The following is a 16,496-nucleotide window of genomic DNA, read 5'->3' as shown; positions in this document are numbered from 1 at the left end:
AAATATGTTGATAGATGTATTTTTTTCCCCGATTCATATGAGGTTATAGTACTCTTGGTGATATTTAAGTGTAAATATGCTTTGCTTGGTCTAGAATGACACAAATATTTAAGTACAGAATTCTCTGCTATTTTGGGGGTCTGTCTGTAGTTAAATATATTTGCATAGTTAAAGGTTTGTATTTGTACAGTGACTCAGGTGTTTTTGTCATGGGAAAAATTCTCCCATTTGAAGACAAAAATGGAACGGACCGATTCTTTATTGTGTTTAGTTTAGATGATAGTGAGGAAAAGATGTTGTTTTCAGGCCTGAAAAGTCCTTTTTTGGGGTAAAAGGAGTGAGTGGTCTAATATTTGAATGTGTCATCATCTTGACACTTTTGCTATATTGAATCATACATATTACTTCTGTTTCAGAATCATTCCCTCCTACAGTATGGAAGACCTCAAGGTGATGGGGAAATAAGGATAACTACGTTAGACAAACGTGCGAGGCAAGACAGGTGATGGCATGACTTCTGGTGTTTGCTATTAAAAAGCCTGTAAAGTAACTCTCTTTTTAGATTTGAGGTCAGCTCAGTGATTCTTGAGGGTACTTTCCATTTCGCTGAGCATTCACAGAGCCTATCCACTGTTTACCAAGTGAATTTGCAAAGTGATTCGTGGGAAGTTAGGTGATCTTAGATGATAATGTAATAGCTAAGTCCCTTGCAAGTAGTAAGTCTCTAGCAAAAGTACTTTCAGTGTTTTTTGCTTTGTTATTCAGTAATTTAGTTGTTCACCTTCAAAATTTTAAATGCCACAGGCAAAGGGGTGTAAAATAAGACTTTGGGTGTTGGCTTTCTGGAGTGTTTTTAACTATCTTTCTATTGTATTTTCATAGGCATATCTTCTTGTTTGATCTAGCTGTAATCGTTTGCAAACGGCGAGGTGATAATTATGAAATGAAGGAAATAATAGATCTTCAGAAATACAAAATTACAAATAACCCCACTACTGATAAAGAAAATAAAAAGGTAAATATTTGTTGCTAATTCATATAAAATATATATTTTTAGCAGCAATTTGGAACGTTTTGCAGGAGTTCAGAATGTATATACAATTTATTTACAAAGTTTTATGTTTTAAATGTAAGCTGAAGTGAATATTTAGGGATTTCAACTTTGTTTATTTTGATGTAATTAAAATGTTAGAGCAAGTCATTCCTAAGTGAACACAATAATGTGGTCTTGCTGTTCCCAAAATCAGGGAATTAAGGAACATATAAATACGTGGGTTTTTTTCTTTTCCCTTCTTTTCCTTTCTTCATAACTGATGACCTTTGTATTGCTTATCTTTTTATGCAGTGGTCTTACGGCTTCTACCTCATTCATATCCAAGGTCAAAATGGTTTAGAAGTTTATTGCAAAACTAAAGACTTGAAGAAAAAATGGCTTGAACAATTTCAGATGGCTCTGTAAGTATATTTTTATTAAGGTAGAATCACGTTCTTCACAAGAGTAAGGATATCACTTAAATTATGCTGAACTGCGTTCGTGTTTAGATTTTTTTAATACAGCCTAGTTATCTGTTTTATTTGACTTTCTGAGAAACAACTGACTGCCATCTTCATGAACAGAGTATTTCCCTGAAACTCCTCTTGGAAAAGAAAGAGGGCACTCTAGGCTATGTATTACTTTCCAACTTTGCTTCTAAGACTCTTTTAGTAATACTGTCTTAAGCAACCAGGGGGAAATATTCATTATTTTGGCAATAAATATCTAACATAATAGTGATATTTTTTCCTCTCTCACTTTTATTTCGATTAATTGAAATATATTTTTTGAAAGGTGATGCTGATGATTTGAGAGGGGATCCTGGCATCTTTCCTAGTAGCTTTTAACTAATTTATTGTTTAGTGTTTGGATCAAGTTGCTTGGCTTATTAAATTTAGTTTCAAAAGGCTGATTTCCTTTATATGTTTTCAACTAAAAGAGGAGGTTGCTTTAGACTTCTTGAAAAGTAAGTTGTTCAGATGCAGCACTGCAGATTACATTGTTGTTATGCACCATGAGCTTTATTTCCATTTCTGATTCTTGTCAGAAAGACAAACATGATTATTGACACCTCAGGTTATTCTGATTAAATTTAAAACATGTGAACAAGGGAATTGGATGACAGGGATGCTTGCTTTATGGTAAAAAACAAAACAAACGTGTGAGGGGGGAGTGAGATATTCCCAGTGAAAATAGAGAGATGGCATTAATAAAGATGGGTTTGGATGTGATGGTAAAGGTATGTGGATTTGGAAAAAAGGCTGTTATGAGCTGATATGAGTGAAACTCGCTCATAACCGACATATATTTTTTTTTTAAAACCTCAGTATGATGAGTGCTAATGATTTAAATGAAAACATAAGGGAGGAGAGGCTGGGTTGGACAGATATTATGAGGCCTGTTTACTAGGGTTCCCATCTTGCTGATTTTTATTGAAGACAAAAATGGCATGTGTTTTGGCAAAAAATTCTGGGTAGCATAGTGGGGGGATGGGAAGAGGTATTTATTTGTATGTGTGCAGAAAGCCGAGTACTTTGCCTCTTTCTGTCCCTGTGCTCTCCCTGCTGCACTTCCTGTAGTGTCATTATTGATATTTACTTAAACATAGATAAAACGTGTATGAAAAGCACGAGGAACTCGGATATATCAGCTTTAGCATTGCAACTATTGTTCGCTCTTCAGGCGTCCCCCCGACCGCCGTGTGTGTGGTGAGTGAGTGCAGCTGTATATCCCTACACAGTGTTAGGCACCAGCCAGTGCTCATGAGCTGTTCATGAGCGTGCCTTTGCAGACAGTGCTTTACTGCTGCCGGTTGCCCTACGTGGGCAGAACCAACGGGACCTGAAGGGTTGACAAGTTAACGTGCTACTTTTTTTCCTCTTGGGCAGATGGAGTCGGTCACTGAGAATGAGAGTGGTGGTGTCAGCCTTGTCTTGCATGGATGTTTGTCCTTCTCATAAACCCATGCCTCTATTTTAACCTCTTCCTGTGTGATTAAAGGCCGTAACGCAGAGGCACGGGAACTGGAGCAGCAGGGTTGCTGCAGGTCAGGGCTGAGGTGCAACATGATATAGTGGCATTATTTGCATTGGGCAATGCTTTTGCTCCCTTATAACCACTAGGATTGAAAACAATGGGGAGCTTTTATGCTTTCTGAAGTTTTTATACCTTTCCCCCCAACTCCGTTACATGGGTTTGACTTCATAGCATATTTCCCTCAGCAGCTCTTCCAAAACATACCGTGGTGTATGTAGCAATAATTATATTCTAATGCATGCTGAGGCACAAGAGTTTGTATTTGGGAATAAACTAAGCCAAGCGTTTTGAACAATTGGTTGGTTGGTTTGATTTGTTGTTTTCAGGGGTCTCATTGCCTACTGTGTAGGTTATCTGTTCTACTGTGATTCTACTCTGAAAAGTAGCTGTGATTGAAATTATGCTGTTATTCATCATACTCAATTATAATTGCTGCTTCTGTGGGCAAAATAGTTCTCATTTCTTAAAAGTTTTACTGAGACTGCAAAAACAGCACAGTTGAAGGGGTGAATTACGTTCTTTTTTGATTATCAGAAATGTTTACTGAATTCCAGACAGAAATTTCAATGTAGTTTTGTTGTCTTCGGGATAGCATTCTGTATGAAGTCAGGTCTGTGCAAGTGTTAATCTAAGAATGTAACGAGAACAAATTAGGATCTCTCATTTTTTTAAATTAAGAATTAACCTTGTTGCCACTAGAACAGTTTTATTGGCCTAATTATGTTAGCTAGGCTGTAATTTTTTTATTTTTATTTTTTAGGAGCTTAGATGTTTATACCAGTGTATGAACAGCAGTGATTATAGTTATATTGCTGAAAAGGCACCTACTGTTGAGATGCTGGTATCGTTGAAATGAGAATTTGTCTCCAGATATGGGAAGCTTATGTTATTGATGAAGTATGAAATAGAGGAGAATACTGCTTTGCTGGCTGGACTTGGTTTAGGTTTAGAGGGCAGGAATACATTAGACACACTTGATATGGGAAATCTTTAAAGGAAGGAAGGATGAAATCCCAGTGCAATTTCCAGAGTGTTACTTTTCAGACTAGTAAGTTTCTGTTAGAAAAATAGTTTCACAAACCTGTGAAAATATTCTACCTCTTGGCCAGCTCTCTTGTTACTGTGGTATATGGCAAGTCGTTTTGTCATGAGGGAGGTTGGGAACAATGGGTTGCTGGTCATAAGAAACTGAGTAAATTGTATTTATTCATATGGCAGTTCTGTTGCTACAGTATGTAGTTGCTGTTTTCCTGAGACTATTGCTTTATTTAGAAAATACATAATACCAAAACACCTCAATTTTTATTTTTCCTAAGAATTTCATGGCGGTTATTGATGAAGCCTGTTCATACGCTACATCCTCAGCAGCAGTGATACTGTGGCACGGCTGCACTGAATTGATGCTGTTGACCTATTCACAGTAATCTCCACAGTTGAGCCTGGGTCACCTCTTCCCCTCCCCCCCCCTTTTTTTTTTTTAAGTTTATTGTGTACAACCTTCAAAATTGCTGGTTATTTGGGAGCATTGGATTTTCTAGATGACAATAAAATGAAGTAGGACACTGGGGCAGCACAGTTAACATTGCAGTCAAGCTCTTGAAGCTGAAACTTTGGTTGGACTCATAAATCTGATGAATTTGTGAGGTTTTCATAAAGCTAGCAGGCGAAGACCAGTGGAGGATGTTTTAACAGGAGCCATCATATCACAAATGGCTGAGTTCTCTCTTGGTGTGCCTGTTCCCTCACTGGTGTGAATGGAAGCTTTGCGTGCACAGGGGGAGCGTAACCGCTTATTGCCTCAGAAGAGGTACGCTGCTTAACAGCGATAGTGGTTAATTTGAGCAGTTGCTATTTTGTTCTTGGAACTCTGTTCATAGTAATGGATGAGCCTATAGCTGTATGGGTAAATAAGCACCTTATAAAAGATAGCACTACAAAGACTTTACTGTACTAGATGTGGAATGTCTAAATTTAATCTAGCATGTCAAATAGCATTGGTTTAAATGCAAAGTCATTCCATATCCAAGATAATAATAATAGAAGTGTACAGCCAAATTACTGCACCAAATTACTCAGCCAAATTAGAGACATCATGTATTAAGTGAAAGTTTGTGAGCAATGTGATAAAGTGCATGGTTTATTTGCTGTAACTAAGCCATTAAAAACCTCAAAAACTGATTGTGAGTGTGAGAGACAATTTTGTTAGACTTTCTAGTAGCATATCCTGTCTAATCCCTTTTCTCCTATATTATAAACAACCAGAAGAATCAGAACAAATACATAATGTCTCATAATATACCTACAAATTACATAAACTAGTTGATATTTTTGTTATTCAGCTTATGCTAAAAGGTAGGAGCATTGATTGGTATTCCCCCCCCCCGAAAGCTCTCCTACAGATGCTTTTCTTACTTTAAAAATGCTTATTTTAAAAAATATTGACTAATATATGTCAATGAATTTATGCTAGTCATTCTTTATTAAAAGAAAAACGCCTTGAAAGTTGAGGTTTTTCCTCCTCTATTGTATGTGTGTATAAACCTCAGTTATATTGCTTTGGAACTACTCAGCTGACTAATTATTAGGCTTAATTTCTTATTATGTGGCAACTGCTTTTCTCATCATTGCTGTGATGAGTTTAATTCTCTTTTATTTCATCATGAGATGATAGAATAAATACTGAAAGAAAATATGTTGATTATTACTACAGCTGTCTCATGTTGACCCTAAACATTTGCTTCCATCCACTAAATATTTCTTTGTGTGTAGTTTGTTTCTTGATCACAGTAGAGCATGGGGCAGTGTGTGTTGTCTTCCTCACAATGGCAGAGACCTTTTCCATGAAAGGCCACATACTATATTTTCCCACTGACTTAATATCTGAATCCATTAGTGTAACGTGGCATGCAATGTCTTACGCTGGTTTGTGCTGAATTTATTTTGTCATCATAATGTCCAGTTTGCTAATTTAATTAAGTCTTTCTCTGGTTTCTCAATTGTGCTTTGTAATCCACTCTAAAAATGGCCATCAGCAAACTTGACTTCAGTATATATTCCTAGACAGGAACATATTACACAGAAATGCAATTTAAAATGTAATCACAGAAGAATTGAGGCTGGAAGGGGTGTGTGGAGATTGCCTACCTCAGTCTCCTGCAGGGCTTAGGTTGCTCAGGGCCTTGAGTTTAGTACTGCTGGATTTCAAGATGCACAGAACCAATATTGCAAAGTCTCATGCAGCAGTGTTGTAACACGCCTTTTAACTAGGCTTTACTCAACATCTGTCTTTCACAAACTGAGAAGTGTGTGAAAACATCTTGCAGGCAGAGGAACAGGCCTTTTCTTAATGTACTTAGTTAAAATGTCACCTTCAGAAGTACTATGATTGTAGTTTCTGCTTTGACATTGTTACTGAAATTGCAATATTAACGTCATGTCTAATTAGTAATGCCTGAAAAATCAGTGGGAAACACATGATCATTATAGTGATTAGGGTACGCATTAATTGCATGGAGTTAATGAATCTGATTTTTTTTTTTTTTAATATCCAAATAAAAGAGATTTCAGACATGAAAGCTGTACAGCCCTCAAAAAATTAGTGGTTTTAGTTTTAATTACACTGTGTTTAAGTTTTAGGTCACTACAGAGTTTGTGCAGCAGCTCAGGTACAGCCTAATACGTTTTTGAAAAATTACTGTTTCAGTTAGACATAAATTCACACCCTGTAACTCAAGGGACGCAGAACACATCATCTGATTGTAAGGAAATAATCCTGAGATTCATTGATTCTCAAACCTGATAGGTATGTGCACAACATTTTAGATTAGGCAAGCTACATAAATTGTAGCTAGAGCTCATTGATTTTCTAGCTTTTAAAGAAAACTAGTACAAGAAATGAGGTAGGTGAAAAGTGCTCTCGTACCTATCACCGTACCTATTTCCAAATTTGGTTTGCACTCTGTGGCTAATGACATCGGTCAGATTCAGCTTGAATAGATCTGTTCCCTCAGATAGTGCATTAATAATGCATATGCATTAAGACTTCTTCTGAGAGAATATTTGAGCTCTGACATATTGAACACTGACATATTAAATTAAAGCTTTCTATCAGAGCACTTTAAAAGCCTTAGATATCTGCTGCATTTTTCAAATAGCCTGCAAAGGTGTTTCTTTTATACCAACCTCACATAGGTTACCAAAGCAATAAACAAACATGTCTGCTGGGCTTCTCCATCAGTATAAATATTTCAATACTGCAAAAATGAGTGCCAAGTTCATGTCTGCCAAAGAAGAATGGTTGCCTCTTCTTTGCTATGACTCCCATCGGTTTTGATCAAATGTCTTTCAGGGTTATAAGCAACCGTTCACAACATATTTATAGTTATGCGGTTTCTTCAGATTATTCTAGACACCGCAAGAACTGTGTGAAGATTCTGTGTACAATTCAGAGCATGGTGTAAGGACAGCGTAGAATGTGAAAGCAAAACAGAATTTGTGAGAACGGTGTGTAAGCACTTGGAGATGATAAATATACTTTGATATTACATCTTCTGGTTCACAAAAATCAGATTTCCCAGTCCTTATGTTTTACCGCTTACCTTATAACGTGTGAGGTATATTACTATGAAAATTAATAAGTGTTTCTTAAAATTCAGGGAAATAAATTTGTAGTGACGCTACATCATAAAAATAAAGTACCACCATCTAAATATTGGATTTTGCGCAAGGTTTTAAGTTTTTTTTAGTCTTTAAACATGGAATGCTGCATTACATGTTTGTCCTGATACTTCGGCTATATGAACAGATGTCCTAGTTTCTCCCTGCAAACCAATGCTACATTTATTCTTAGCAGATTTAGGTGTTTGTCCAGTAATGTACAAGTTTATGGCTGTATACATCCTATATTTTTAAATTTTTTACTCCAAAACATAGACATTTGTCTTCAGTTAAGTGTAAATACATGATAAAATATTTAAAGCTTATCAAGAGAAGCAACTTTGTAAATTTGGATTTGTAAGACTTAGAACTTTCACAAATAAGACTCAGCCAGTGGATATTAAAGTATATAAAGTATTGATGCTTTTGATTTACAAATAGTGATGTGTGACAGAGCTTTGTTCCTATCAGGTGGTGTTTAAAAATGTTATACGTGAATAGATTAGCTCAAAGCAGTCCATCTCCCATGCTTTTCAGGGAAGTAGGCCGATAAGGAAAAAGGAAAGCCATTATCTTGTTTGAAACAATGCAGAACGTTTCCAAAAAGTTAACAAGATAATTTCCTTGATCTCAAAAAAGCCACTCATCATATGATCAAATAAGCAAATTTCCTAGCAAAGTCTTAGAAGTTGTACGTTCTTGATCAAGAGCACAATTTACTTGTGATATGGTTAATTTAATTATATAATGTGTCTTCTTGATGGAGACTCTTTGATGTGACAAACTAGAATGTTTGAGTATTAGCATATGGAGAATTGATTGATTGATTGATTCAGTAAATAGCATCTTCAAAGACGATTCTGAAATATAATAGCCTAGCTGGAACAGAGAAAATGAATTAGCATTGCTCCTGAGAAGAGAAGGTAGAGAAGAAGCTGAAAATCATCCTTTGTGAAATGGCATTGCCCACTTCTAGTGAGAATACCCCTTAAGGATGCCATTTTCTCTCTTACCTTTTTACAGTAAATCATAAAATACTTGTAAAGATTGAAAAAGCATCATTTATTTGTATTTTTGTCTCTGCACTCTTATTCTGTTATCTTATTACACAAATGCCTTTCTATTAGATGACAGCATGTTGTATGAAGTGATCAGTTGAAATAGTGATAGTTGCACAGAGCCGAAATGTTCCGCGTGGAAAGAAAGGATAGTGCAAATGTAAGGCTGGTTCTGCTGTTTGCGGGGAACGGGATCCTAAGGGCAGTCTGCTGCATACCAGAGCAGAGAGTGAGGTTGAACATCTCTTGGGACCAACTTTGCATGAATTTCTTCATATGAGGTTTGGCTGAAAGCTTTTTTGTCTTGTTTGACAGTAACATACATGGTTTTCTGTTTCTTAACTTCTGCTGTCCATGTTATTACTTAAAACATTTGAATATGTGACAAATGTTAGCTATATTTTATTGCATAGTTAATTTTTCCAAAATTTTCTGAGATGCTTAGTACCAGTTGTCATGGCTAACTTCTAAGGTGCTTAAAATTTTGAAAGGAGGTCACTTTGGCATAAACCAGGAATTTTAACTTAGGATGTCTTCATAAACAATTTCTGTTAGCAATTAATAACTTAGAAATACTTATGGCAGATCTAGTTTTATTGATGCATTTTCTGCAGTGATGTCAAATACCAGTACAATAAGTAAAACTGGAATGAAAATTTTCAGTGTCCTCAGGTATTAACCTATGCCATTTTCTTCATAGGCTATAATGCATGAATACAGCATCAGATTTCATGTCACATACACTTTAAAATGTTCTTCAGCACTTTGAGCTCAGGGTGTCCATAATTCTGAACAGTTCTGTATGGAGCATTTCAAATTATTGTAAGCATAACATGGAGAGCAGAATAATAACAGCTCTAAAATGCAAAGGTCTAACTTCGGGTTGAGAGTTGAGGAGAGTTCAAGGTATTGAGTTTTATCTAAGTTCCCTGTAGTATTTCTTCGTTTAATTCTTAAAGCAGTTGCAATTCACCGCAGACTCCTTATCTGATATTTCATGCATCTGCTTATTTGTTATGCCTCTGGGTTCACAGGTGGGCATACATACATTAACTATTCTCTGAAGCCAAATTTTAATCAAGTGAGATGGCTACTCAGTTTCAAATATAATGCACTTTTAAAATGATGGGATATTTTGCAAACATCTATATGCAGTCGAACCCTGCATGATTTCTTGTGACACGATCACATTTCCTGAAGAGACTGCTATGGGAAAAAGATCTTCGAAACCTGGCCTAAATAGCATTTCTGCAAAAATGAGTCAAAACCAAAAATAAGAAGTATCATGAGAACTTTCTAGCACGTTTTACCTTTTGGGGGAAGAGGGCCAACCCCAAAGAAAGGGCAGCTGTCTCACTGTACTGTTACGCAGAACCTGTGACTCTGCCGGACAGCCTGTTCCCAACCCAAGAGCATCCACATCTGGGCACTTGCTGCTGTTCCAGGTCACTCAGAAGAACATGCTTGTGGGATTGCTGCTGGGGGAAGAGAAGGTTCCTCTTCTATCCAAGTTGACAGTCCCACTGAGTTATGACAATCTGGAGGAACATCTGTGGGCTTAAATAATACCTGTGAAGTTTATCATCAGTCCCCTGAGAAGAATGGCTCGATTCAGTCAGTGTTTACAATACCTTTGCTTTCTCTGTGTTTAACAGAAGTGATCTACTCAACAGCGTCTAGGTCAGCACCTGCTCTTGTTGATACCCTATCTTGTTTTGCAGCTAATTCACTTTTGAAAGGAGCCTGCTTGATCCATTTGCAAAGGGTTACTTTTGCATTTCTCTGTGTGATGTATTCTTTATTTTCCTGTTATGTGCTGCGATTCCTGCGATTAAGCACGTATGTGCTTTTTGTGGTGGAAAAATGATGTGCGTATATATCTGAGGAATATCAAACCTTGTTCAGTTTTGGTTTTTTTCCTTGTAATACATTTTTCCTTCCAGTTTAAGAAAAAATAAATTTAGTTTAAAAATACTTGAAGTCTGGGAAGGAGAAGTTGAGTTGTTAAGTACTCCAGGGAAGCAATTTCTCAACACAAATGGAAATGTTTGTAATGGGTATAAGTAACACCTTCTCAGTGGCCTTGACCCAGGGAGGGGGGGGAATCTGTACAGATCTTAATTGCTGAAGTCAAGCTAGTACTGAAAAGCTGCCAAGGAAGCAATTAAAAGAAATGGCCATCAAAATACAGCAAGAAAGACAGAACAACTGGTCACTAGTGGAGGACAGCAGTGGACCTTGCAGGCAGGTTGTTTAAGCTGCAGTTTTTAACTGCTAGCATTAAAGGTAATAGTAAATAGATTTAGAATAAACAAAGAGGAGAATTTTATGTTGTGCTGTGTTCCAAAGTCCCCTTCCTTTAACTCCTTGCAGAGTATGAAACCACATGGTGGTAGACATCCAGTGGTCTCTGCTGCTGGATTCCTTCTTGTTGCTACTGCTGTGCGATGAGATTGACGCCCATAACCAGGAGCCAAAGACTGCAGATTCTAGCTGCTTCTACTGTTTACATTTTCATAATACCACCTCTTCTCTTTTGTGTGCTATTTTTTCGGTATAGGCAGTTATTTGCATTTCATTAATTTCCTATTTAAACTTTAAACTTGCTATAAGAATTTAATTAATCTAATCAATGTAATACTTCACTTTATCCCTTTATTATATTTTTCTTAGATTTGTTGGCAGCCAGTAGGCTTTCAGTAATATGTCCGTGCAAAACAAACTTGAGACAATAGTTCTTAATGCCTGTAAGGCTAATACTGAAACATCTGAAGGGCAAAACATCCAAGGGAAGATGTGCTCAGTATGTTAAAATTTGTGAAATAAGGATTTTTTCATTGTTTATATCTTTAGAAATATGGCCTTTCTGGAAATGAAGACTGGGATTTTAATGCGCTTATTCTCCACGTAGGAAAATAGAAGGAAGGAGCAATAGTAAACTATCTCTTAGCCTTTTCTTTATTCTTTTGGGCCACATTATCTGTAGTAATTACATATTTAGTAGAGAGATAAGATAGTGTTTTGGGGCTGAAAGTTTAGTAGTTCTCCTGGTGCATTTCATTTTGTAAGCCGTAGCTGTGTAGAGGAAGTTTAAACTGACAGTAGAAGAAAGCATATTTGTTTGTGCCTAGCCCACTGAAGAAATGACAGTTCATTTGTTTAGTCCAACCTGTTGTGAAAGGTACTCTGTGTAGTTTTTCTTGTTGGAAACAAGCATGAATATAAGAATGCTGATAAAAAAATTAAATTGTTGCTATGAGGTAACCAAATGCCTGTTGTATGCTGTGGCTATTCTGATCTTAATGTTTTCTCATTAGAATATGGTTTTGATTAAGTAAGGAAATGACAGTAACAAATCCCATCTAAGCTGCTTGATATTGATGATGTACACTTTTCATGGCAGTATGCATCTTGGAAACACTTTAGACCCAAGATGATCAAAGTTCAGTTTTGTAAAATGAGGTATAGAACTTACACTGTTGGGTATGTCAAGATGGCCAAGGTTCATTGCTTTATTTTGACTTAAGTATTAGTGTTTTGATTGTGACATGTTCGTGTCTTGAGTGTTAAGAGTTACTTTAAGTTTTTGAACTGTTATCCCAACCGCTATAGGAAAATGTTAGAAAACATACGCACAATTATTTTGGTATTGTGAGGTAGGATAGTAGAGAGAATTCATTCCTTATTCTGTAGGCATAGGAATAGGCGTCTGGATGTCTTGTCTGACAAGATAATTTTGGGCTATCTGTAGCATTACTCTGTGGTCAGCTGTGCCATTAATCTAGGCGAAGATTATCACTAGAATGAATTCTGACAGCAAAAGCTTGTGGGGGACTGTTGATAATGTGACGCTTTCTGACACCATTTATAAAGGTGTTGCATTATGTGGGTGGCTGAAGACAGAGTTGGCCTATGATCAATTTACTCTTCTGAGAAGTAAGAGTCAAAAGAAAGAAGTGGCACTGCAAATGTGGAGAAGTATTTTTAAAAGGGGAATATTCCATACGCACGAGGTCAGCAAAAATGGAGTGCTCTGAAGTCTGATGATATCGAGGGCAATCAAATAAGATACCTGGATAACTCTTCTATGCTGAACTCTGCAAACTTTACAGACAAAAGATCTGTTCAGAGATGCAGGATTGACTGAAGAAGATGGTCATTCTGCTCCTTGAACGGTGGCTTCGATGGCTGGTGCAGAGACAAGAATTGTGTGTCCAAATGACGAGAGAGACTGCAAGACAAGCATCTGCAGGTCTGGGTTGGTGGTGTAGCAGTGAATTGGTCCCAGTGGGACTAATATTCTGCAAGTAACTTGGAAAGAGAAAGCTGTACTCAAAAGGGTCAGGGGCAGCCCAAGGACATTGCTGTAGTGACTGGAGTAAATCTGGTTGTGGGGATCCAGCACTATGCAGAAGAGGGCACTCGTGGTTGTCCCTTACAAAAACTCTGCTGCTGAATTGAGGAGGGAATTGGAAAAATTTTCCTAATTACAGATTCACTGTTTCTGTATCCTGACATTTTGTCTCTGCTAGAGTGTAGGAGTTAAAACAGCCTGGGGAAAAAGTAGAAGAGAGGAAGGGAAATTACTTTTGACTCCCCACATTGCTTGTAAAAATAAGAGACAGAGTTATACCATAAAATGAGGAACATGTTCTCTGTCGTTACATCACTGAGTATTCCTGGTACATGGGTGGCTTCCTGCTCTGGCCACTCATCAAGATTGTTTGACAGCAGAGATGGATAAAACATTTCCTTTGCGGTGAGCCTGGGGCACCCCATAGTAGAAGTTGTTGTGGAAGGAGGACTGAGGAACCTGCGAGAGGGCTTGACTGGTTTAAGCCCTAAATTAGATTTTCCGAATGTTAGCCACAGAAGTTGCTTCTGTTTGCTGCTGAATATGTTTGAATTTTTCTAACAATTGTGTGTAGGTGTCGCCTCCCCTCCCCGCAAGAAATCCTCCTTCTGAAGAAGAAAATATTCTTAGTATTAAGCTTAAAATTAATATTGACCTAATATTCAGTTTTTTCTATGTCTTGGAACATGCCCACAGGTTGGGAAGGAGAAGGGAAAAGAAGATTTGAGAAGGATGAAATGTTCTCTTCACTGTGTTGTGGCAGCCCTGGGCTGTGTTCTCAGGGTATCGGTGTAAGGCTTGAATGCTGTAACTAAAAGAGCTTCTTTATGGTTGGACGTGACTGAAAAGTTGTATGCTATGCTGTGACTGCTGTTTTTCCGTTGAAGTTGTCAGCTTTATTTACTGTATTTAAAAACTCAAAAAATAGTATATGCTATTCAGTGTGAAAGGTTTTGTGGAAAAAATTTCCTGTGGTCCTTGCAGTATTTGGGCTTGGACAGTCACAGATGAGTTGTGCTTAATCTCTAGTTGGAAACTTCCGTGTGGTATTGAGTTGGGTTATTTTTGCATTATTTTTGATTTGTTGAAAAGCAATATATTGAAAACTAAAATATCAACCCCCTAGATTCATTAAGTTTCAGACTTTCCGTTAAAAGGCTCGCTACTTGATATACACTGCTACAGTGCATCATCTCGGATTATCCCAGACTTGTCTGACATGATGTGTACTGTGACTACAGAACTGGATTTGCCATGATGCAGCATGACTGATCAGATACTAGAATGTGCAAGAGTTTTCCTGTCCACAGTTAGCATGGCAGTACATATTTTTCTACAAAGCTTTCCTTATTCCACCTCTACATTTTACAGTGGATAATATGCATTATCTTTTTATTTTTGCTGTAGTTTTTTCTGGTTTTTGCTGTGTCATTAATTATCTTTCTATATTGTGCTTCACTTTACAGTAGTCTGTCTTCAGAGTAAGCATATTATTTCTTCTTTTGCACTGTTCTTTTCTACTGCCTTTATCAGAATATCGATGACTGGAAACTTTGCTTTTGCATAAATGTGAATGCTTTTTTTTTTTGAGCAGTGATGAAATGCCTTCTTGTCTAACATGACTCAACTGAATACAATGTATCTAAATATTAATATTTTTAGTAGACTATTTCTTGATGAAGAGAATCATGAGATAATGGGTAAAATCCTGATCTTTTTGAAATGTGCCGGACTCTCAAATTTGAGAATATATTTTGCTGATGTGTAAACTGAACTAAAACATGTGACGTTTTCCCATTCCTGTTTGACCTCAAATCTGAGACAATTAGGATGAATGGTTAGAAGTAGAAAGGAAGAGACAAAAGAAAACTTGAATGTTGGCTCTTCTTGGTGAATGCAATGGCATTGTTCATTTCGAGACAGCTGCTTGGAAGTAGCTTCTAAGTCTGTGCAAAAAGAAAGCCTGAGCAGCAGGTAAGGTTTCTTCTCTTGTTGATTCCTGCTCTTTCTGCACAGGATCCTCTGTAATATGCTGAGGCTCCAGTCCCTTCCAGATTCATTTAATCTATGGGTGATGTACTTCAGTGGCGTCTCCTTTGATTCACTAAACTTTTGTTATTAGGGATTTTTAGGCTTTTCCTTCTGGGTGATGTGGCTTTGGGGAAAAAAGGGAGAAAAAAGATACCTCTTGAGTGGTGGAAGGAAGGGCTAGCAAAATTTAAAAGGTCCTTTTGGTTTATGAATAGTTGCTGTGTGCCCCCAAAAGAGCTACTCAGGCTCATGTCTCTTAAAAAAAGCTATTTTTGAAGATCTTTATGCTAGCTTGGCCTTAGCCAACGAGGAAATACGTGAAGTTAGATGGTAGTGAATTGATAGGGAGTATGAAAGATGTGTAGGTGGTGAAGAAAGAACAGTTTTTTAGATAGAGAATTTATTGAAGTAATTGTTAGAATCTTACAATCGCTACACTAAAACCTGCTGGGGTTTAACGAAACTGAGGGATTCACTCTTTATGATACATTTTTATGATCCTTAAGAACCGAGTAGTACTTGGAACCAAACTAGGTCCTCCTGTAGGTAATAGCGGACAAGATAAACCGAAGTTTGCATTGTAGTCCAAAGGTTGTATTGTGTTATAAGTTTTCAGTTTTGTATTCCTCTACTTATGCAAGTAGGACAAATGTATCCAAATTCTAGCACGCAGTAGAGAGCCAAAGTTGTAAGTCTGTTTATCTGGATAAATCTTCCGTCTGGTTTAGGACATTATAATCCGATAGTTTAGCCCATAGGTGCAATAAAACAACTTAGGTTGAAAGAAGGTGGAGGGCCTTGTGACAGCTCTGCTGTGAGGCAACAGCTTCATTCCTTGCCAATTTAGCACTATGCTTTTTTTGCTGTCAAGAATAACTTTTTCTGTTAAGGACTGTAAAAGAAACTGAGTGGCTTTATAAAATATAAAGAAACTCAAATATTACTTTTAATATAGAGACGAACACAGTGTATCGTCTTTGTTCTGTAGTGTGTAGTGTATCATCAGTAGTTCATGTATTTCAATCTTTGTGGAAGATAGCCCAAGAGAAGAATGGAAGAGAATTTTTACATATGAAAGAAAGTTATATAGTCATATGCTTGTGTTAAACAACTGTCTGCAGAGGTTGTCTTTTTTTTTTCTTTTCATCCACTATGCTTATTATTTTTGAAGATTGATCCTGTTCTGATTGAATGAATGGAATTTTTTCTTTGGTTTGTTCTTGAAAAATGGTCAGGTGGTTAGGATTAATTCGATATGCTTTCAAATCCGATGGTCTCTGCACGTTGGGCTGACACTTCTGACACGGTTTTGTGAGCTATCCTGGTC

The 16,496-nt window shown here is 37.1% G+C and overlaps 1 protein-coding gene across 2 annotated transcripts in view; it reads left to right on the top strand.

Moving 5' to 3' along the window:
* VAV3 (vav guanine nucleotide exchange factor 3) overlaps positions 1-16,496 on the top strand; it is a 176,623-nt gene that overhangs the window by 86,004 nt on the left and 74,123 nt on the right. For both annotated transcript variants that reach the window (XM_076337936.1, XM_076337937.1), the window contains exons 13-15: positions 417-502; positions 883-1,015; positions 1,346-1,455. In XM_076337936.1, the coding sequence (XP_076194051.1) occupies positions 417-502; positions 883-1,015; positions 1,346-1,455 (329 nt within the window). The remainder of the gene's footprint in view (positions 1-416; positions 503-882; positions 1,016-1,345; positions 1,456-16,496) is intronic.

This window comes from Aptenodytes patagonicus, chromosome 5, assembly GCF_965638725.1.
Source record: "Aptenodytes patagonicus chromosome 5, bAptPat1.pri.cur, whole genome shotgun sequence".
NCBI lineage: Eukaryota > Metazoa > Chordata > Aves > Sphenisciformes > Spheniscidae > Aptenodytes > Aptenodytes patagonicus.
Note: the sequence above shows the minus strand (reverse complement) of the source record. Positions and strands in the feature narration are given on the sequence as shown.